Genomic DNA, 23769 nt, shown 5'->3' with positions numbered 1-23769 from the left:
ATTTTTGTGACAGTTGTTGCAGTGTATTGTAGATGATATGACATTGTGTTGAAGGCTGTTGAAGGCTGTGTGGATATGGAAGAATGAGTTCCTGCAGGAGAAGGGGATGATGAAAATATGTTTAGGGTGGATGACTGTAGCTTGGTTTCCATCATCACTAGGACTCATGGTTCATGTGATCTTGCTCATTCAGATTCAGACACTCAGTAAACTTACATGATTTCAGATGAGCCTGGATTTGCATGTGTAATCATGTATGTGAGGAAGGGAAATCACCTCTATTTTGACAGTAAACGGAGTAATTACATTGTCATCAGTTAGAGGAATTGCAATTCTCACTTCTGAAAAGAGTGTAAGTAGCAATTGCTCCCATGACAGCATCAGATGGTGATAAACATTAGGACTTCTAAATGTAACACAGTGTTTTATTCCTGTAAAAATTATGAATATTAAAAAGTCCTGGCATTTATATTAAAATTGAAACATATCACAATGACAGAATGAAAACTGGAGTCAGATGGTCTTTGAACTTACTTAATCACCATTTCTCAGGTTTTTAAAAAATATTTTTTAAATGGTTGCTATCCTCACAAGGTTTGAAGTCAGTCTAATTATGTCTTTAGTCCAAGTTAATACTCATTCTGATGTTTTCAGCATTAATCTGATGTTTATGGATGACTTGCTAGCAAATATTCTGCCTTAAAAGTTTAAAATGAAACCTGTAGACTAGTTTCATAATTCAGTGAAAGAACAGCTCCAATTAACAAAAAAAAACCCAAAATATGCCAAATGCAAAGAGAACAAATAGTAGCAACAGAGAAAGAATTTGTTTAGTGTCATATAACTTCTTAATCTAGATATTTTAGTAGCCCCCCCCCCAAATTAAGTAAGTAGATCAAGAAGAATGTCTAAAAATATTTTTCTCAAGTGAATTTCTACCTAATGATTTTAAAAGTTATGGCCATGAATTAAGAAAAAGAGGTAGTTTCATTATATGTAGTTGTGTTTGTTTCCTTTGTAAATTATTGAAAAGATGAGTTTTAGGTACTCATTTTCAAAATGAATTGGCACACTTTTGGAGAAACCAATATCATGAATATTAGTGTAATTATGGTGTGGAAAATTATCTGGTTTTTAGAGTGTGAAGATGTCTCCCCTTATTGTATTATGTGAAAATATGATTAGAATGAGATGAAAAGTTGCAAGAAAAAGTACTAGTAAGTGTGTTAGGGAATACCATTAGTCCAGTGAGGCAACTGTTGAAATTTCCCTGCTAGCCAGCCTTATGTAAGGAGAATAGCTTTCATACTTACCATGTCTGCTGAAAGGAGGAGAGAAATGGGCCTACTTGTTGTTGAGCTTGTTTTGTCTTTTCTAAATGGAAGTAGAATATGGGCTCTAAAACTGTTTGGGTTCCACATGATTCAGCTGAAATTTCTTTGGAAATTATTGAGCATAATATTATTGAGCCTCATAGTCTAGGTCTATGGACAGTGTCATCTCATTGTATTAAATGTTAGAAGCTAGTATACAGTTGACCCTTGAACACCATGGATTAGAACTGCACATAGATGTGCTTTCTCTTCCTTATGACATTTCTTAATAGCATTTTCTTTTCTCTAGTTTACTTTATTGTAGGAATACAGTATATAATACATAGAACATACAAAATATGTGTTAAGTGACAGTTTATGTTATGGGTAAGAGTTCCGGTTAACAGTATGCTCTTAGTAGTTAAGTTTTGGGGGATTCAGAGTTATACGTGGATTTTCGACTGTGTGTGGGGTGGTGCCGTGCCCCTACCCTCTGTGTTGTTCAAGGGTCAACTGTATTTCAAGGCTACGTAAGCTGTGATGTTTGTGAATTCTGTAGGCGTGTCTTACATGACTTTGGACTTTTTGGCTCATTGGTCACCCCTTCAGATACTGAAAGGGACCAAAGAAACCATCTGTTTTTCCCCCTGCTTATTACAGCAGTGGTTTAGAAGAGTAGAGCCAGAGCTACAACTCATGCTTCTTGGCTGCCAAGGCACAGCCCTTTCCCTTATTTGACCCTGCAGCTTATCTCACATCTCCCCCTACCCCCAAGGGTAGAAATGCCCTAGATGCCATGACTTTATGTCGGTTGAAACTATTGATAATTTCCCACATTTTTTGTGACTCTTCACTTTACTCTCCGTTCTTTACCAATTCAGTTTCATTTGTTAACTTAACCAATTTCTTTTCCTTGCGTGACTAGAGAAAATTTTCAAAAACTTAAAATAATATTTTCTGTTTTAAAGTTTAAACATTAAATATTCTAGACGTTATCATGTTAGATTTAAATTTTCTATATAGTTTACCAACTGCTAATTTATTGATATTTATAATTTAATATTTAAGTAATGCATCTAAGGAGTGACATTTGGTTTGTGTTTTTAATCCAGTAGCTACACAAATCTGATGCATGTCTAGCTTTTATTTTTTATCTTATACCTAACTTACGTTTTCAAATGTATAATTTTATATGCACAATAGGAGCAAGTTACCATTTCCATCTTTTTTATTATTACTGGAAATGTTGACCCCTTTGATTTTCCCCTGCCATCATTCTGTTGACCCCTTTGATTTTCCCCTGCCATCATTCTGTCTTTTAAAAAGCAAAGGGAGGGAATAATTGAAAAGCCCAAGGTATATGCACCATATTGGGAACATGATCATATTGTTGCATAATGACAGATGCCGACATGCCATGTTGAATTAAGCCTACTATTTTTTTCCCTTCAGATCCTTCCCATTACTTCTATTCAATAATGTTTAATTTTTCCAATTTGCTTCTTCCGTATTAAGACTGCCCTTAGAAATCAAACTGTTTCCCTTTGGCAAATTAAACACTTGACAGGTGTGTAACTGAGAGGGCAAAAAAGCCATGCCCTGAAGGGATGTGCTATTTAAATATTGTCAAAAATATTAACAGGTCTGAGAGTATAATTGATGCCTCTGTTTAACTCTGCCACATTGTGTATTGTTTTAATGCCAGCTAAAAGGATGTGTGCTATTAAACCTGAATAATCTCTAATAGCTCCAGTTCATTTCCTATTGCATGATTCCTGTTTAAGTGAAGAGGGGGAAAAAAAAAGGGAACTGTGACTTTGTGTCAATGATCTGTCAAATGCAAATTCTCAAGTAGTGTCCTCACTGTCACCTAGTCATCAGGGCTAATAACTGCAGGGCTTAATGCATATTCATGACAAAAATCCAGCTATTGTGGAGGAAATAAATATGTTAGCAGTTTAATAATAGAAACTTGTCAGCCACGAGGATATTGGATTTGAATATTTATTCCGTGACGTTTCTCTATTCCAATATAGGTGGATGCTGCTTTCCTGATTAATTAATCGCCTTGCTTTCTGAATTAACTATGGGCACTAAGTTAAATGTCTTTTTATCCTGAGTTTTTTATAGGAAAACTGTGAATTAAAATGATTAATTTCATTAGAAAGTTAGAATTAATATTTAAAAGTTAGAATTAATATTTAAAAATTGTCATTGCTAAGATTTTTTAAAAAAGTTATGGCCACAGAGACCAAGTCCAACATTGAAGAAATGATGTGGATATGCAGGCTACAAAAGCTGCTGATATGGAAGACTAGCCTTGGGGGGATAGAATATTCTGGAGGTTTCTCCTTGTCAGTGATTTCCAGCCTTTTTGGAGTATGACAGTTGTTATTTTGTTGTTGTTCTTGTTTGATATTTCCAGGTTCCTGGTTCATTAACCTTTCTCCCAGGAAAGTGTTGGCTTACATATATATCATCTAGATGCATAGTGTATTTACACACAAGATTAAACCAGATTTTTCCAAGTTTTTCTTTGGAAATTTCCAAGTTTTTCTTTGGAAATTTTATGACATCTCTTGAAATAATTGGAGAGATGCTGATTTAACATAGAATCAGTGTTGGAAATTACTGTTCAGTGTAGATCACAGTAATTCAGTCCATCATTTTTATTCTTGGAAAATATGGTCTTCATGGTATAAAATTGTGGTTTTATATTTGTGTTCCTAAGTTTTATCTGTTCACATTCCAAAAAGAATTTGGAACAACTCCTGAAGGCAAAGCATCCTGACTAATAGATGATTCAAAGGTAAATCTAAATAAAGATCAAATAAAAATATTAGACAATTAGATATACCAAGAATCTTGGGTTGCTAACATTTAGTATAGAATTTATTTCCCATTTCCCAGGACAAAGGCAAAAAAGAACCAGATAATTATATATTGCTCAACGTGAGACATCATTCTATGAACCAGATTTCCCCTTGGCAATGGGAACATTATGGGAGCTCATGGTTATTTTATAGAAAGCTCATAATCATTTATTAATAAACCTTGTTGAACACCTAAAATAATCAAAAACACAATGAATAAGTAAGGTGGAGGTTGTCACCATCTAGAGGGAAATATAGAACATATATAGTCTTATGTAATTAAATAGAAAAACAAGAATGTGAGTGGTATAAGAGGAAGAAAGAGGAAGAAATTACTAACTTTGATTAGAGGAAAACTAAACTTCACACTGGAAGTAACATGTAAAATAGGTCTTGAAAATGAGTAGGAGTTTTCTGCAGAGATGGAGGAAGTTATTTCAGGTAGTGGAAACAGTGGTTAGAAGAGTATAGAGCAGTTCTCAAACGGGGATTTTACGTTCTCCCTCTCCAGGGGACATCGGGCAATATCTGGAGACACTTTTGATTGTTGCAACATGTGGGCTGTGGGGGCCATTGCTACTGGCACGTAATGGGTAGAGTCCAGGGATGCTGCTGAACATCCTCAGTGTAAAGGATAGCCCCTCAACACAAAGAAGTGTGGGGTTTAGGGTGTGTTCAGTGCTGAGGTTGAGAAACCCTGGTACAGAGTCACATACATACCTGTATTATCAGAGCAATAGGATACGTGAGGCTATTGGCAAGAGAGGAAACTTTGGAGCCAGATTATAAAGGATTTATTAAGATAAGATTTTTTTTGTTGTTTTTTGAGTTTTTTTCTTTTTTTTGGTTTGGTTTTTATCATCTTTGCTCTTTTGCATTCAGCTTTCTATATCAAATTTTATTGTATCAAGTTGCAGTTGTATCAACATGATCTTTTAACCACACTATTAAATACAGTCTTTTAACAATCATTTTATTTACGTATTTTTATTTCTCCACATTTTAAAGGTTGTAGTAAAAACACACAGCATAAAACAAAGGTATAGGTTTTAATGACATTTTTGATGGATAAGACCCTCAATTATAATTGTAAAACACGTGACTTATACTTCAAAGGACTATTTCCTTCATCTTTCTAAGAATGAAATACACTAAGAATACACACTAATTTAGCGACGGCTTTTCTGCAGAAGAGTACATGAAGTAATGTACCCCATGTATTTTTTTTCTCATACTGTCTTAAAACAGGAGCGCACTTTATAGAACCTAAAGAAACAGGTAGTCAGTGTGTACTTCATAGGGTTACTTTCAAATATCTGACGGAAGCAGAGGGTATTGGGTGAAACACCACCATCCTGAGGCCTGCCCAAAGAGCCACTCTTCTGTGTTTGTAGGACTGATACATCACGTTCATGGCCAAAGTGTTGAGGTATGCTGCTTTTAAGCAGTAACATTCTCACCTCTGACACTTTCTTACATTTATGTTTTTTAGGTTGTTGGAAAGTTGAGAATTTTGATAACTGAGTACTTGGTTGCTCTGTTTTGACTTTGGTCGTCAAAAAGATGCTGTTTTGTGTAATTCATGTCTCAAAGAGCAGAGATGCCTGTATTTCCTCAGCTTTATTTTATTACTTATGTAAAAGATGAAAACATAACCCTTGTGTGGATGGTTTCTAATTTGAGACTGAAATGAAGATAATTCACCTGTAGGCTTGCTGTCAGGAAAGGGGAAATGGCTACTCTCTCCCAAGAATGCCTAGGTTAAATTATGACTGGGTATGGGGGAAGGGGAATGGAGAGAAAGAAGATACGCCTCAACCCCATTAACAGGAAGTATGAGAAATCGACTGGAATTCTTCCCAGTTGATGTTGACTGTGAAAATGAAAAAACTATTTTTCTTACCCCTGAAACGGTTTTGCTTTTATGAGAGAGCATTGCAGCCGCCTAACAGGAAAGTGTCTGTTTCTTGAGACTTCAATGTACGTTATCTAGGAGAAGTTATGAGAGGAGGAGTTGAGTCTCATGTTTTTACATTTACCATAAAGTTTATTTACTGTAGGAATTTCAAATACTTTATTTTTGGTACAATAACAGCTTTTAAATGTTTGTTCCTTTAACTAAAAGTTTGTAAATATAGAGCCTTTGAAGGGACTAAAATTCTTGTTTTATCCTGGGCAAGAAGGCAGTGTTCAAGCTTTTTATACAGTGCTGGATTAAAATGCAACACCATCTTGCTATTGGGTATGCATGTGTGTCTAAAACAGCAAATGGTGCTAATTGTATGGTGTTTTTGTGACAAAGTTAAATGGTCTTTGGAGAAGAGGGAAAAAATGTGAAATTTACTGGGTATAATGTAAATCAGTTTTATAACCCAAGAATTTAGAACAATAGAGGTTGATTTGCATTTGAAATATAGCAACAGCAACAAGAACAATTACTTTTAGGAAGCCATTGTGTGCTGTGGACTTTGTCTCATTTAACCAGTCCATCAGCTTTTTGAGATGGGTTTTATCCCCATTTTGTCCAGTGAGGAAATTGGGGTTTAGAGAGGTTATATAACTTAATCTGGACCACACAATTATTCATTGGTAGATTTAGGGGAAGAATCCAGGTCTGTCTGACCCTGAAGCCAATGCTTTTTTTTAACTTCTAATTTACACTGTTTCTAAATCCTAGTTCTGTAATTTAAAGGAGCAAATAAGTTGAAAAAACAGTTAATAGCATTCCTAAAGAGAAATGAATTCAAACTAAATCTTTTGTAAATTCAAATTCATTAAGATTTGCCATTTCCCTCAAATTCTCCCACCAGATTTTAATCAGAGGGCCTTTTTAATATAAATCAGAAGTTTCATTCTGCTTTTGTTTATAATTATGCTAGGTTTTAAAGTAAATGAACTGGGTAAAGGTAATAGTGGAATGGAGAGACAGCATGGCAAAGTAACATCAGTCTTCATATGCCCATTTCCATATATTTATACTTGTCTAGAAGGTTTTATTTTTATTTTTCTCTAAGCAGACTGTGAACAGTGAATCAGTTTTATCTTCTGGAAATGTGGGACATAGAAAAAACACTGCAAACATTCTAACACGTCATTTGTCCAGATTTAAAATTTCTGATGGCATTTGAAAAAGATAAAGTTACTTAATTTTGATACCTTTACCCCTTTGATGTAGAAAATTTCAGCGTACTTTGATAAGAATATTATTTTTGGTCAAGTTACATTCTGTAAATTTTTTTCCCTTGGAAATTTTGTTAAGAAAGCACAGAAGTGTTGAGATTTAAATAAAGGAAAGACATTCTGCAAATACACATCAACACACATGCCTAGACTAGTGGTGTATATGCTGTTCGCCACTCGCCATTTGTTCTTAACAAGAGTAAACAGGAGTTGTAGAATTCATTTGTTTGGACGTTTGTTTGGAGTCCATTTACTACTTTTGGGATAAAATCCATGCCATGTTCACCTTTGCATACCTTGTCCCTAACATGACACTTTGCTCAAACTCAATAAATGATTGCTTAATTAATGAGTATGTGAATGTTGTTGAATATTTAGAAGTTTTGTGCATTAATAACTTTCCTTGCTAGAGAACGAGTTTTTAACATAAATAAACTAGCCAAATAACTGAAGTTACTTTGAAGACACCTCATTTTTCTCGTAGGAACCATATTGAAAAAGATATATCACTCATCATTCATCATCATCATAGCAGTTAACATGTATGGAATTCCTACTGTGTGCCAGGAGCTGTTCCATGTAGGTTTACCTGTTTCATCATTATAACAATACTGTAAAGCACAGGATAATATTTTCCTCATTTTGCAGCTGGGGAAACGGAGACACAGAGAGGTTAAGTGGGGGAGTGAGTGAGTATCTGAATGCAGGCACGCTGACTCCAGAGCTCAGGTCTTAATCATAGAGCTCTGTTGTCTTTTGTTTCACTGTCCTAAACAGTATAATGAACATAATTTAAGGATTTCCTGGTGATCTAGAGGCCTTCGTTTTGATGATCTGATCTCAGGTGCTGGCAGTATTGTAGTGTTGTCTTGTTTGGAGACAGACAATCCAGATTTGTATTCTGGCACTGATATTTATAAGTAAATGATCTTAAGCCAGAGTTGATTTCTTAAAATGAAAAAATATATATTTATCTTGACTGAGCCCCTTTTTTTTCCCTCCTTTAATTGTAAAACGGGAACTAAATAACATGGATTTTAAAACTAAGGCATAAGCCCAGTGCTTACCAAGCACTCAATAAATATCAGTTCTCTGCTTATTGCTTCCTCCTCCTATTGAGATTTTATGTTCTAAGGCAGCAACTCTCAGTTTGGCCTCATGACCCCATTACATTGTTAAAAATTACCAAGCACCTCAAAGAGCTTCTGTTTTTGTGGTTTTATCCACCAGTATTTATCAGGTTAGAAATTAAAATTGAGAACTATTGTAAATATTTACTTATTATATTAAAAACAGTAATAAACCGATTACCTTTAAAAATTAGTGAGAAGAGTGGCATTGTTTTATATTTTTGCACATCTCTTTAACGTGGCTCAGTAGAAGACAGTGGATTCTCATGTCTGCTTCTGCCTTTGATCTGTTTGCATTTTTTGTTTTAGTTGATGTATATGAGAAAATCAGGCCTCATGCAAGTATCAGTATGTTGCTGGAAAAGGGGAGGGGTATATATAGCCTTTTCAGATGGTTGTGGATATCATCCTTCAATAGGACACCAAAACTCCTGGTAGTTTCTTAAAGGTTAGTTACAACGTGGAATCTGAAACCAGAACAGTGAACATTTTGTACTCTGTTACAGTAAAATCTGTCTTGTGCTTTGAATTTTTACTTTTATTATCCATGCAGAATTTTATATTATATTGGTCATCTGGAAAATTTGAAAAAAAGAAAAATTACATTTCACTATATAGTATCAGAAAGTTACACTTGGCTAATATTGCTTCTGATCTTATCAATGGAGTCTTTAAATTATGGAAAAGTGTCAAGCTCAGGAAGGCAGATGCAAATTTTTCAAAATTCTCATTTTTACTTGAAAGCTCAAATTTTACTACTGGCAACAATTACTGTCAGTTGTTTTCCTTGAAGTGACAAGCATACTTTGTTTATTTTTGAGAAATTGTCTGCCATATACCCAAGCCTGTATAATCATTTTTGGTTTTAAGTCATTTTTTTCAAGTAATATGGTACCCATGAAAAAAATAGCATAGTTTAGTTTGCAACTCAAACAATAGTGCTTCTCTTCTGACAATTGTATTTTTTTGTATAGCAGAAGTACTTTATACTTACTAACCATTTTTAACAGAGTATTAAAAGGATGTGCATGCAAGAGTCAATATCGAATAAAATTAATAATTTTTACTACTTCATCAAGAACGTTTTTATTTGATTCAAAGGTGGGGAAATAGACTTGTTCTTGCTGAGAAGAGCTGAAAATAATTTGTTGCCTTTTCTTTCACAGTCTACCACAGACACCGCTTTAATTACCATCCCATCCCCTAGAGCCCAATGTCTCGGACATTTCAGGTGCTGAATAAGTATTTGAATGAACTAAAGATAGGTCTCATAGAAAATGTAAAATTATGCTTGTTTCATCTGAACCCCCCACCCCGCCCTTATAACTTGCTGTTGCATTTTGTATCTTGTTTAGCTCAGGAACTGTGAGCTACTTTATGTCCAAAATAGTCTGGTCACATTAAGCTAATATGCTTTGAACATGCAACTCAATTTCTTTAATTAGCTTTAAAAATAAGGATCATTAAATCAAGAGTGCCACCATCAATTACTGTGCAAGGGGGTTTGCCTGTTCAATAATGCATCAGAGTTGTGCTCTACTCAGTGTTTCACTGAATGATTTATGGAAAAAGAGGCATCTCTTGGTTCCAAACTTGAAATAGAGCTCTATTATGTATAAGATTTTTTTTCCTGTTATTGCTACCATTTTAGGTGCTGTATTTCATTGAATACTCTCAGCATCCTATCCCTCTTTGCATTTCATATTTGGGATCAGTTCCAGAGAGTGTTTTACAGCATTTTTGTAAATTCACAAGAAAATAAGCACTTTTCTTGCTCTACAAGAAGAAAAGACAAGGTGCAGATTAAAAAAAAAGAAAAAAGTCTGCATTTCTATGAGGTGCACCTGTTATGGCAGATTCCCCAGAGAGTGCCTTGCTTCTTATTTTTCCATTATGTTGAGGGAGTAGCAAACAAACAAAAAATTGGGAAAGTGAACTAGCAATATATGTTTATAAATTTGTTTAAAATCTACCAAAACTAGGGTTGCAAAAGCAGTGGTCATTTTTCTTGTTTAATTCAAGATAATGCATATTTTAGCTTTTAAGTGATAGAAATACAGTATTCATCAAACGTACGCAAGCATTTGGGTTGTTTTATTCTCATTGCTATACTCTGAATTCAGAATAAGTCAAAATAACAGGACCACAAATTAGGTTTGGACAATCTATACAGAAATGCTTTGGGAAATTCAGTTTGATCCTAAGCAGTCATTTTTGTAGACAATAATACAAGTACTTCTGGAAAGATTGATGTTAGCCATGAAAATAGAGCTAATAATGTTAACTTCCTTTTCAGTTAACAACACAGAAGGGATAGATAAAACCTAAGAAGTTAATATTTCAGTATTTTGTAGCAGTTTTTGTTAAGTGAATCTACGTATTTGAAAAGTTTTCTATTGGATTAAGCTTAAGTGCATAAACCACATGCATATGATCAAAATATTAAGATGTTGATCTTGTTGAGTATGTTTGGAATTACATTAATTTTAAAGAATAGGTATTATTATTGAAAAAAGATGAAAAACAATTTATAATTAAAAAAATCTTAGAGTTATATCAGGCTTGTACCAGGGTGGGTCAAACTACTTTAGTGTAAAAGTGTAAGACAGAGTAAAGATTATTTTTTTCTTCTAATTTGGTGTGCAATTAAATGATACAAGCTTTAAAAATGTATAATCTTTAAGGAAGAAAGATCTAGGTGCGCTACAGAGGTCAAAACACATTTGCTGAGGATTCATCTTGACTTGAGCACTTGTTAAAAGATTTATTCTGGCAGTGGGAATTAGCCAGTGTAATCCATATCAAGCCTGTGGAGGGTAATGTATCACAGTAATAGACTAAGCTTCATCTTCAGATATCCACTTCTTTATTTTCCTTCACTTAAGGTGAATGCTGGGTAATTGAACTTTAAATTCAGTTTCTGTCAGAGAAGGTTTAGCTTGATACATAGAGGGTATTCCTACTACCTCTTTCTTTAAGAGAAGTGTATGTGTATATCATTCATTGGAGTACCCCAGGTTCTCTGCTCTGATTGTATCGCTTACTTTGTAAACTTTAAAAAATTTTGAGAAAAAAACATACAATCAAGCGAAGATTATATGGCTCAAGGATTTTTTACAAATTGAATGTACATATAACCTTCCCCATAAATCAAGGTATAGAAGGTTACCAGCACTCCATAATAATCTCTGTGTCCCCTCAGTCAGTCCTAACTACCCCAAAGGAATCACTATTTTTTCCAGCCTATTTGAGTTATAGTTGACATAGGATATTGTATAAGTTTAAGACGTACAACGTGATATTTGAAATATTTGCTACCCTTATTTACCAGAGTAAGGCTAGTTAATACATCTATCCCCTCACATAATTAACCCTTTGTGTGTTAGGTGAAGACTTTTTAAAATCTATTCTCTTAGCAGCTTTCAAGTATATAATACAATATTGTTAACTGTCGTCACCATGCTGTCCATTTAGATACCTGGAATTTTTTCATCTTACAACTGGAAGTTTGTATCCTTTAACCAGCATCTCCCCATTTCTCCCAGCCCCTGGCAGCCACCAATCTACTCCTTGTTTCTGTGAGTTTGGCTTTTTTAGATGCGACATATAAGTCAGATCATACACTATTTTGACTTTCATCCCATAGATGAATATTTGAATTTTATATAATACAATCTGAGTATATATGCTTTTGTACCTGGCTTCTTTGTCTTCGCTTTGTGTCTGTGAGATTCTTTTTGGTTGTTGTATGTAGCTGTCGTTCTTTTCATTTTTTTGTTGCATGAATATACTAGAATATATTTTTCCTTTCTTTTGTTGACTATAATTTTGTGGGTTTTCCCCAGTTTTTGGCTGTATTATAAATAAAATTGCCATGAATGTTCTAGCATGTCTTTTGATGTTCACAGTTGTGCATTTCTCTTGGGTATTTACTTTAGAGTGAAATTTCTGGGTCTTAAGGTATATATTCAGCATTTGTAGATTCTGCCCAACTGTTTCCCAAAGCAGTTGTAGGTCTGTGCTCTCACTATAATGTATGAAAATTCTTGTTGTCCACATCATCGCTTATACTTGGTACCACCAGCTTTAATTTTCTTTCCCCCTCCCCCCCCCAATTTTAGCCACTCTAGCGGTACTTGTAGTATCACATTATTGTTTTAATTTGCATTTTCCTGACGACTGATGATGTTGAGTACCTTTTCATATGCTTGTTGGTTATTTGGATATCCTCCTTTGTGGAGTTTCTGTTTAAGTTTTTTGCACACTTTTCTATTGTTTTGTCAGTCCTTTTCTCATTGACTGACAAGGGTTTTTTATATATTCTGAATACAGTTTTTTTGTTGGACATATGTATTACAGTTGTCTTTTTCTGCTTTGTGTTTTGCTTTTTGACTCCCATAATTGTATCTTTTGGTGACCAGAAAATTTTTAAAAATTTATAATAAAGTCCAATTTCTGAAACATTCCTGGTGTTTTATCTATTTTATTAATCCTTTTTCTTCCAAAAGTCTAACTTTTGGCTTTCTTTATTGTATTTAAAAATTTTTTTCCTCAATTCTGGTCTAACCTATGTTATTTTCTTCCTTTTTTCAGATTTGGTATACTGTTTTATTTTAGCTTTTTGATACAGATGCTCAGCTCATTGATTTATTAATCTTTCATCTTTTTCTATTTGTTTTTTGTGGTACGCGGGCCTCTCACTGTTGTGGCGTCTCCCGTTGCGGAGCACAGGCTCCGGACGCGCAGGCTCAGCGGCCATGGCTCTCAGGCCCAGCCGCTCCATGGCATGTGGGATCTTCCCGGACCGGGGCATGAACCCGTGTCCCCTGCATCGACAGGCGGACTCTCAACCACTGCGCCACCAGGGAAGCCCCATCTTTTTCTAATATATCCATTTAAGTCTATGAATTTCTTTCTAAGCATTGCTTTTGCTGCATCCCACAATTTTGGTATGTTGTATCTTCATCATCATTTAATTCAAAATGTTTAAATTTTAATATAATTGCTTTGACCCATGGTTTATTTGGAAATGTATTGCTTAATTGACTAACATATTTTAGCTTTCTTGTTACCTTTCTGTTATTGATTTCGAGCTTAATTTTCTGTAATCAGAGGTCATCTATTCTTTGGGGTTTGTTGACACTTGCTTTTTGAACTACCTATAGTCTATTTAGATAAATAGTTCCTTTGTATTTGGAAAGAATTCAGCATCCAGCAGTTGCTGAGTGCAATGTTCTATATTTGTCAATTAGGTCAACTTTATTTAGAATGTTGTTCATATCTTCTATATCCTTATTGATTTTTTTTCATTCTGTCAGTTACTGAGAGAGATTTGTTATAAACTCTAATTATGATTGTGGATTTGCCTATTTCTTATTTGGATTCTGAGTCCTTTTTGCCCTACCTGTTTGTTTTTTTTTTCCTTAACGATTTATTATTTATTCGTTTGGCTGCACTGGGTCTTAGTTGTGGCACATGGGCTCTTCGTTGTGGTGTGCGGGCCTCCCTCTAGTTGTGTCACGCAGGCTTCTCTCTAGCTGTGGCATGTGGGTTTTCCTCTTCTCTAGTTGTGGTGCACAGGCTCCAGGGTGCGTGTGCACTGTAGTTGTGACCTGCAGGTTCCAGAGCGTCTGGGCTCTGTAGTTTGCGGCACGCGAGCTCTATTTCAGGCACGAGAGCTCAGTAGTTGTGGCGCACAGGCTTAGTTGCCCCGCAGCATGATGTGGGATCTTAGTTCCCTGAGCAGGTATCAAACCCGTGTCCCCTGCATTGTCAGGTGGATTCTTTACCCCTGGACCACCAGGGAAGTCCCTGCCCTACCTGTTTTGAGATTATCTTTTTAGATTACTAAGACTGTTTTTTCTTTCTGTTGAATTGACCCTTTATGTATTGTCCCTTTTTATCTTCAGTGATGCTTCTTAAAATCTACTTGTCTGATATTAGTTTAGCTGTATCAGGCTTCTTTTGGTTAATGTAAGTGTTGTGTATCTTTTTTCCATCTTTCTACTTTCATCTTTTCTGTATCTCTTTTTTTATTATTAATCTGTGTCTTTGGTAAACAGTATACATTTGGATTTTACTGTATTATCCAATCTGACAATTTCAGTCTTTGAGTATTTAACCCCTTCATATTTAATGTAATTATTGATAAATTTAAATTTGACATTTTTGTTTTCTTACTCTTTTTTGCCTTTTTTGTATTAGTTGACTTTTTAATATTATCTTCTTCTTCTATTAGCATGTTATTTATACTTCATTTTATTATTCTTTTATTGGTCACCCTAAAGATTACAGTCAGTATCCTTAACCTATTTGAATTAACTTAAAAAAATTATTTTGAATTAAGTACAGATTCACAGGAAGTTTTCAATGTAGCATATGTATAGCCCTATGTATATTTCACCAAGTTTCCTCCAATGGTTACATCTTAATTATAGTAAAATATCATACCACAAAACTGATACTGGTACAATGTGTGTTAATTTTTTCAATTTGTGTCATTTTTTCCCACTTGTATAGATTTGTGTAACTACCACCACCATCTAAATACTGATCTATTCACCACCACAAAGACCTCCCTTCTGCTACCCCTTTATATTCATATCCAGCCCCCTACTCCACACCATTCCTAACCCTGGCACCCTTTTCCATCTCTATAATTTAATCAATTCAAGACTCTTATAAAAATATAATCATAATGTATGTGACAGTTTGAGATTGTTTTTTTTCACTCAGTATAATCCCTCCAAGTTTCTGTGTATCTTAATATTTTGTTCCTTCTCGTTGTTGAGTATTATTCTGGGTATGGATGTACTTACTAGGGGACATTTTGTTGGTTTCCAGTTTTTTACTCTTATAGGTGAAGCTGCTATGAGCAATTATGTACATGTTTTTGTGTGGACATATGTTTTCATTTCTCTATAATAAGTGCCCAGGAGCACAATTGCTGGGTCGTATGGCAAATACGCACTGAGGGTTTTTTTTCAGAAACAGCCAAACTGTTTTCCGGAGGGGCTCTCCTGTTCTGCGTTCCTACCAGCAGTGTATGAGCGTTCCGTTTTCTCCACATCCTCACCAGCATGTGCTGTTGTTTAGTTATCCTGTTAGGTATATAGTGATATCTTTCTGTGCTTATAATTTGCATTTCTCTAACAGATAAGATGCTGAACACCTTTATGTTCTTATTTGCCATCCATGTATCCTCTTTGGTGAAATGTCTCTTTGTGTCTTTTGTTCATTTTTTAATTGGATTTTTTGGATTCCTGAGTTTTGAATTTTCTTTATATATTCTAGGTATGAGTCCTTCATCAGATATATACATCCTTAACTTATATGATTCTACTTTAATTAGTACTTTCACGACTTCCTGGAAAATTCAAGGAACTTAATACCTTTCACCCCATTTACCCTACTCCTATATTTTGTGTAATTATTCACGTAGTTTAATTTGACATGAATTTTAAACTTCAGAACTTTTCCATTATGTGTTGTAAGCAATTTCTATTGATTTACTCACATTTTTAAACCCTTTTTTGTGCTCTTCAGTTTTTTCTGCATTAGGGAAATTCCATCAGGGATCATTTTCTTTTTGCATAAGAATTTATTTTGGTATTTCTTTTGTACAAAACTGAAACAATACTTTGTGTGTTGAGTATGTATGTGGGGGGTTGTTCTGAAAATGTCAGGTTGTCAGTTCTTTTAATTTTTAAGTTCTCTTCTGTCTTTCAGTGATTCACTTGAGAAGTCAGATGTCACCTTTATTCTTTGAATATAAGGTCTGTTTTTGCTCTGGTGGCTTTTAAGATCTTCCCTCTGTCTTGGCTTTCAGCTGCTTTACCTTGATGTGCTATCATAGACAGCCTGGAGGCTGGACACCAATAATCCCTACTTCCTGGTATTTGTGCTCTTGTGTGATACCTTCTTGAGTATGGGCTGGCATTACTGATTTAGTTCTGATGAATAGAATATGGCAGAAGTGATGGTTTCCTTTTGATCTTTTAAAGTTTTTTTTTAAACAGCTTTTTATGCAAATTTTCCAATGATCTCAGTGGAAGGGTTATTCTGATACAGTTATTTCCACAGGGCGAGCTTAATTGTACAGAGAACTAAAGAGAATTTTTGTTTTCTTGGGATGCTCTTATAGAAGAGGCAGCTCTCTTAGTACACGTCCAGATAAGTTGTTTGCTACGTAAAAAGATGCTGTCCTTTTCTCCTGTAGTGCATATTGACTGATGCCCGGAGCACTAAACACTTGTTCAGTCAGATATTTTCTTGTCTCTTTGCTTTTGTAAGTGTATATTTATTAAAAAGTCATTTTAGAGCTAGTTATGCAAGTCATAATATTTTTATATTTGTGTGGCTTTATTATGTAGTATAAAAGTTATGACAAAAGATATTTTTCTGTGAAAAGTTATTTAAATTCATTTTAAAGACTACACAGATGAATTGATAAAACAATTGTTGGTGAGTTGGTTGTGTTAGAGGCAACTGTGAAACACTGAAGAAAAATATCCTAAAAATCTGGAAGGTTTCTATCCTGAAATTGTTTCCCAAGTGTCCAGATTCTTGCTTCACCTTGTAAAGAGGCTGAATTTGAAAAAAAAGTCCATATTATATGAATGTGGTTTATATAAGAAAGAGGGTGGAACCTCCCATATATCAAGATATTTGTGAATATGTATGTGTGTTTTAAGTTAAAATAACGTGCTTAAGTTGTATATTTGTCCTTTGTTATGATTTTTGCTTTATCTGACCTTTTAGAGTAAGTGAACCTTTTGCTGGTTCTGACTACATCTTATAATAGAGCTCCTCCTGTTTTTCTAAATACTGAGATGGTGTTCCATATTACCCTTTCACAAAGAATTTGGTAACTTTTTAATTGAATACCTTACATAGTTTTTATTTAATTTATGTTTTAATGTTAGCACTAATTAGAATCCATAAATTAATACATGTTTATTTACTAAGAACATAAAAGACCTTTTTAGACTGAAATAGCCAGAAGCTAAACAGAGAACAGAAAATTATGTGGTGACTGTTGCTCATTTACTAGCAACTTCCATAAATTATACAGATTGTTTACCTGTATGTAAAAATCAACAGATAGTTGTGTTTTCTTCTGTTTATTTTATATTCTATAAACCAAGATGGGAGTCAAGTTCTTTTTATTAAACATTTATACTGTGTCTGTTATGAACAGACCTATCATGGCAAAGAAGATTCATTCTTGTTCTTCAAAGAGATTATAGTTCAGAAAGCCATTTTAATAAAGCTATGGCAGACTCACAAGGTGCCTTTTTGCTATGGGTATAAATTTTCAAAGTTAGAAACAAGCATAATGGTATAATTAAATTTTAGTTTTTACTTATGTGATCTCTTTGCTTTTACATTTATGTAGACCTCAGTGGCTGGGAGGAGGTAGGAGGAGTCATTGTCATTTGTTAACCTTTAACAAATTTGTGGAAGACAATTGATATTCAATATCATATAGCTTTATATGCATATATAACTTTACTCTTGGAATGCCTTCACACCTTGTCTTGCATAGTGTCAGAGCTTCTGTTTCACCAGTTAACTTCACACAGACAGACTCTTTGTGCTTATAATGTGATTTGTTCATCCTAGCTCACTGTAGCAAAACTCCAAATATTTTTTCCCTATGCAAACATACCATAGGCATTAGGTCCTGGTGTGTGGGATCCTCAGCCTGTCACAGATTTCATGATGCCATCTGCTTCAACCTGAACAGTGTATCTTCTGCTGGCAGATTTTATTGAAGTTGCCATGCTCAGGTTTAAAAAAAAATCAGGTTTGGCATAAGAAGCTTACTTTTGAAAAAATAATAATTGATCATGCCTGCTGTAGATTTTAAAATAAGCATTTGAAAGGATTCCCAAAAGCCTCTTCCTCAAACACCTTGATCTCCTTTACATCTGTGGTTGTAGATAGCCAATAAAATGGTGAATTACTGGTAACTTTGGTAAGTTACTGAGTTTCCTGTTTTATTTTTTAGGACAGGTAACAAGCTTAGGCATGGATTGGTGACATAAATTGTGAAATATTTTGATTGCTTCTGTCAGTGGAAGACATTTACTAATGTCTCATTTCCAGAAATGATTGTTTGCTATGTGTATAATACGAAGATGGTAGTAGCACCATGATGAAAAAAATCTAGGTCATAATTTACTTACTAGGTGTGTGACTTTGTGTAATTTTGTCATCTGTAAAATGGTAATAGTGATTCTTGGAGGGTCATTGGGCAGATTAGATCAGAGTGGGTCCTTAAAAATGGATAAACATTTATTCTGCAGATGGATATTGAAAGCCAACTCCGTGCAAGACACTCTCCTAGAGGATGAGGATATAATAGAGAATAAAATAGTCGAATTCCTCCACTGGAGAATTCTACATTCTAGTCTGTCTCTGCAGATTGGGGTGGAAGCTCCATGACAGCAGGGTGCATGCCAGGCAATAATAAGCACCATGAAGAAAAACAGGGCAGTGTCAGTTCATGGAGCGTAATGGTGGGATGCAGTCTTAGTTAGGGTTGTCAGGGAGGCCTTCTCTGAGGTGATGTTAAGTGTACTTGGATGAACAAAAAATGTAAGCACGTAGATCCTTGGGGGAAGGACGTACTTGGCTGCTAGAGAGAACAGCTTGGCAGTTGGAGGAACAGTAAAGTGGTTAGTATAGCTGGAGCTTTGTGAGTGAAGGACAGAGTGCTGGGAGATGAGCTTAGAGAGTGATCCAAAAGTGTCATTGCTATAACTTTTCTTACGATTAATTGTAAATTAAAAGTTACATTCCAGATACCCTATAGAAATACAAAATTAGGATTGACTCTTTGCACTGTTTTAATAATTGCTTAGCTTTAATGTAATATTTATTATTATTTAATATTACTATATTAATGTCAGTATGACTTTATATAAGATATTCTATAAATATTAATAATAAATATATTATTTATTATTATTAGATTATTTAGCTCTGTATAACAGGCACATACAAGTAATTACAGAATATTTTGTTGTTGTTTATTAATATCATTGTACCTGGAGTTAACCATACTGTGAGGTTTGAGGGCGTAGTCCTCCAGACTAGAAGCTCTGCCCTAGACTTGTGCCACCAACAGCAAGGAGTTAAGCTCCAAATACAAAGTTGGAAGGAAGAGTCCACACAAGACCATCCTCACTTCTGATTCCAACTGCACATTCAGGAGGTTCCCCAAACCACGCTCAGGTTCAGTAATTCATTAGAAGGACCTATAGAACCTACTGAAAGCTGTTAAGACTCATGGTTATGGTCTGTTATAGGGAAAGGATACAGGTCGAAAGTTAACCTAAGAAAGAGATGCATAGCACTGAGTCTGAGAGGATTCCAGATGTGAAGCTTCCATGTTCCTCAGGAAGTGTTCCCTTCCCAAACTCGATGTGTGACAGTATGCGTGGAGTATTGCCAACCCAGGAAGCTCACCTGAGCTTGGTGTTCAGAGTTTTTATTGGGACATCATTTCATAGGCATGATTGATTGCCCATGTGAGATGACTTAGTTTAAGAGTTTGAGAGGATATCATGTGGCCTTGGGGCCCACTGTGAATAACAGAGACACTTCTGTCATCTGGGAAATTCCAAGGGTTTAGAAGTTTCTTCCTATGAGGTAAGGACAAAGGCCAGGCTTCTTTCTGGGAAAGACCAAATTCTTTACTGCATAGGTTGTTATAAAAATTCAAGCAATATGGTAAGTTAATGGCCTTCTGGAATCCCATCTCTTGGGGACAACTAGTGTTCTGTTAGTGTTTTGGTGTATATTCTTCCAGATGTTTAATACACATGTAAACATTTTTTGAGTGTACATTGAATTGTACTATACTTACTGTTATTGTTCAATAACTAGGCTTTTTCACTTAAAAACATATGTATGGATGTGTTTTTGTGTGTGTTTTAATGAGTACCTTGAAGTTGAACACTGATTCTTTTCACTTAATTAGTTTTTAAAACTTTTCCCACCTAAAACATAGTGCTGTGCTGAACATCCTTGCGTTTACATCTTTGTGTATTTTTCTAATTTTTCTCCTTGAAATAAATTTCTTGAAATAGAGTTGCAGAATAAAAGGGTATGGACATTTTGAAATTTCGTAGGTACTTCATTATTACCTCTCTTGGGATGATTGCTATGAAATAGTTTATGGAATGACAAAGTTGTTAATAGTCTCCATATTACTCTTAGGTAAACATTGCAACTCCCACAATTTCAAATGTTGAATGTGCCCACATTCCACATCTCAGCCCAGCTGTAATTCCTACTCTGCAAAATGAATCATTTTTATTATCCCCAAATAATGGGAATCTGGAAGTTCTTACAGGATTGGGTACTGCACACATCAATGGGAAACCTGCTTGTGATGAATTTGATCAACTGATCAAAAATATGGCCCAGGTAAGAGCATTTCTTCCTGATAGTTAATGATAGAATGTATAATAATATCTTAAGAATGTAATCAAATCCTGGATAATTTGAAGAATACTTATATATATTTACATTATGTAAGTTAAATATATACATTAAATATATATCAAGTATATTTAAAATATATATTATATTCTTATTTATGAAGACATTTATAATATCTGAAAAAATTGGAATGACAAAGATGTAGAATTTATGTGGGTTTAGGTGATTCTGAGATTTTTCTGTTCCTTTTTTTAATTATCATATTTTAAATTGAGCATTATATGTTATGTTTCAGAAATATTCTTCAGGATAAATAAATGTCTCATTCTAGGTGATGAGTGATAAAGTTTATCTTAGAAAAAAATATTTTTAATTTCTTTTTTTTTAAAGAACAGATTAATGTCACTAATAAGATGATTGCAAGTGCAGTGATTTACATTTAATTATATTTCTTGCTTTTTTTCCTGAACAGGGTCGCCAAGTAGAAGTTTTTGAGCTCCTCAAACCTCCATGTGGAGGCCTTGGGTTCAGTGTTGTGGGACTGAGGAGTGAAAACCGGGGCGAACTGGGGATATTTGTGCAGGAGATCCAGGAGGGCAGTGTGGCCCACAGGTGAGACTGTCACTGTGTCTTTTCTGTTTTTGTTTTTGGTTTTTTTTGCGGTACGTGGGCCTCTCACTGTTGTGGCTTCTCCTGTTGCGGAGCACAGGCTCCGTACTCACAGGCTCAGCGGCCACGGCTCACGGGCCCCGCCGCTCCGCAGCATGTGGGATCTTCCCAGACCGGGACACGAACTCGTGTCCCCTGCATCGGCAGGCGGACTCTCAACCACTGCGCCACCAGGGAAGCCCCTCTTTTCTGTTTTTGATACCAGATTCAGAAGGTACTGCTCACCTTGGGAGAATTTCAAGGAACAAAAATGAATAAAAACAGACAAAAAACTGAATACAATCTGTTATTAATTAGTTTTTAGAAATCATTAAATTCTTAACATTGCTACGATAAAAAGAAAGTCCTTTGAAAGGAGAGTTACTTTTAAATTTAGTCATAACTTAATCATTTTTTAGTAAGGAAAGAAAAATTTGACTAGGGCAGTACTCTCATTGCTATTAAATGGGCTCTTTTTGATTAGATTTTAAAATTACTTTATAGAAAAGTATACAAATGGCCTATGATAATTTGAGCTATATTTTATTAATATACTCAAAGCAACAAGTAAATATATACATCTTTACTTTCATTTGTAGAGGATAGGAACATCTAAAATACAATGTATAGGTTGAGTGGGTAGCTGAAAAGAAGGTGCTTTTAACTGGGAGGGGTTGATTAGGGGTGGGTCAACTGGAGCCAAAGCATATATATTTTCCCTTCCATTTTTATTTTGACATAATTGACATACAGCAGTATGTAAGTTTAAGGTATACAGCATAATGACTGGGCACAATAGTTTAGTAAACACCATCTCATATACATACTAAATTAAAGAAATAGAAAAAATATTTTTAGAAGTGCAACTGCAGGAAAAAGCTTTCATAGTGTGGACATTAGAAAATAGAATTAAAAATAACCTGAAAATGCGTGCCAAAGAAGCTGTCATTGTTTTGAGAGCTGTTAGTTATTTTTTACCCCCTTTTTCATTCTTAGAGATGGAAGATTGAAGGAAACTGATCAGATCCTTGCTATTAACGGACAGGCACTTGATCAGACAATTACACATCAGCAGGCTATCAGCATCCTGCAGAAAGCTAAAGATACTGTCAAGCTGGTTATTGCCAGAGGCTCATTGCCTCAGCTCATCAGCCCCATAGTTTCCCGTTCTCCATCTGCGGCCAGCACAATTTCAGCTCACTCTAATCCGGTGAGTACATCAGATTTTCAAGAGGAACAGAACGTATTTTTCTATTTCTTTAAGGTTTTGTATGGGTTCACACTTCCTGTAGATACTTTGTACTTCTTGGGTTTTTCCCTTTTTGTTGCATCTCTCTGTGGCCTGGAATATTTTTTATGTAATTATGATTAAGTTTATGGCTTCTAAAAAATTTTTTTTAATTTAATTTAATTTATACAGCAGTTTCTTATTATCTATTGTATACATATTAGTGTATACATGTCAATCCCAATCTCCCAATTCATCCCACCACCACCACCCTGCCACCCCACGCTTTCCCCCTCGGTGTCCATACGTATGTTCTCTACATCTGTGTCTCTATTTCTGCCTTGCAAACCAGTTCATCTGTACCATTTTTCTAGATTCCACATATATGCATTAATATACGATATTTGTTCTTCTCTTTCTGACTTACTTCACTTTGTATGACAGTCCCTAGGTCCATCCTTGCCTCTACCAGTGACCCAATTTCATTCCTTTTAATGGCTGAGTTATATTCCATTATATGTACGTACCGCATCTTCTTTATCCATTCGTCTGTCAATGGGTATTTAGGTTGCTTCCATGTCCTGGCTATTGTAAATAGTGCTGCAGTGAACATTGGGGTGCATGTGTCTTTTTGAATTATGGTTTTCTCTGGGTATATGCCCATACCATATGTTGGGTCATATGGTAATTCTATTTTTAGTTTTTTAAGGAACCTCCATACTATTCTCCACAGTGGTTGTATCAATTAACCACTGGTTGGTGTATCATTGGTGGTGTATCATTCCCACCAACAGTGCAGGAGGGTTCCGTTTTCTCCACACCCTCTCCAGCATTTGTTGTTTGTAAATTTTCTGATATGCCCATTCTGACCGGTGTGAGGTGATACCTCATTGTAGTTTTGATTTGCATTTCTCTAATAATTAGTGATGTTGAGTGCTTTTCAT

At 35.0% G+C, this 23769-nt stretch overlaps 1 protein-coding gene across 1 annotated transcript in view; it reads left to right on the top strand.

Annotated features, from left to right (window-relative positions):
• The window catches only part of MPDZ (multiple PDZ domain crumbs cell polarity complex component), a 168394-nt gene that overhangs the window by 37380 nt on the left and 107245 nt on the right, over positions 1-23769 (top strand). The window contains exons 4-6 of the mRNA XM_060155075.1: positions 20725-20934; positions 21422-21561; positions 22594-22807. Coding sequence (XP_060011058.1) covers positions 20725-20934; positions 21422-21561; positions 22594-22807 — 564 coding nt within the window. The remainder of the gene's footprint in view (positions 1-20724; positions 20935-21421; positions 21562-22593; positions 22808-23769) is intronic.

The sequence above is a fragment of the Lagenorhynchus albirostris genome, chromosome 7 (assembly GCF_949774975.1).
Source record: "Lagenorhynchus albirostris chromosome 7, mLagAlb1.1, whole genome shotgun sequence".
Lineage (NCBI taxonomy): Eukaryota > Metazoa > Chordata > Mammalia > Artiodactyla > Delphinidae > Lagenorhynchus > Lagenorhynchus albirostris.
The sequence above is the reverse complement of the archived record's forward strand: the minus strand, read 5'-3'. Positions and strand labels throughout refer to the sequence as shown.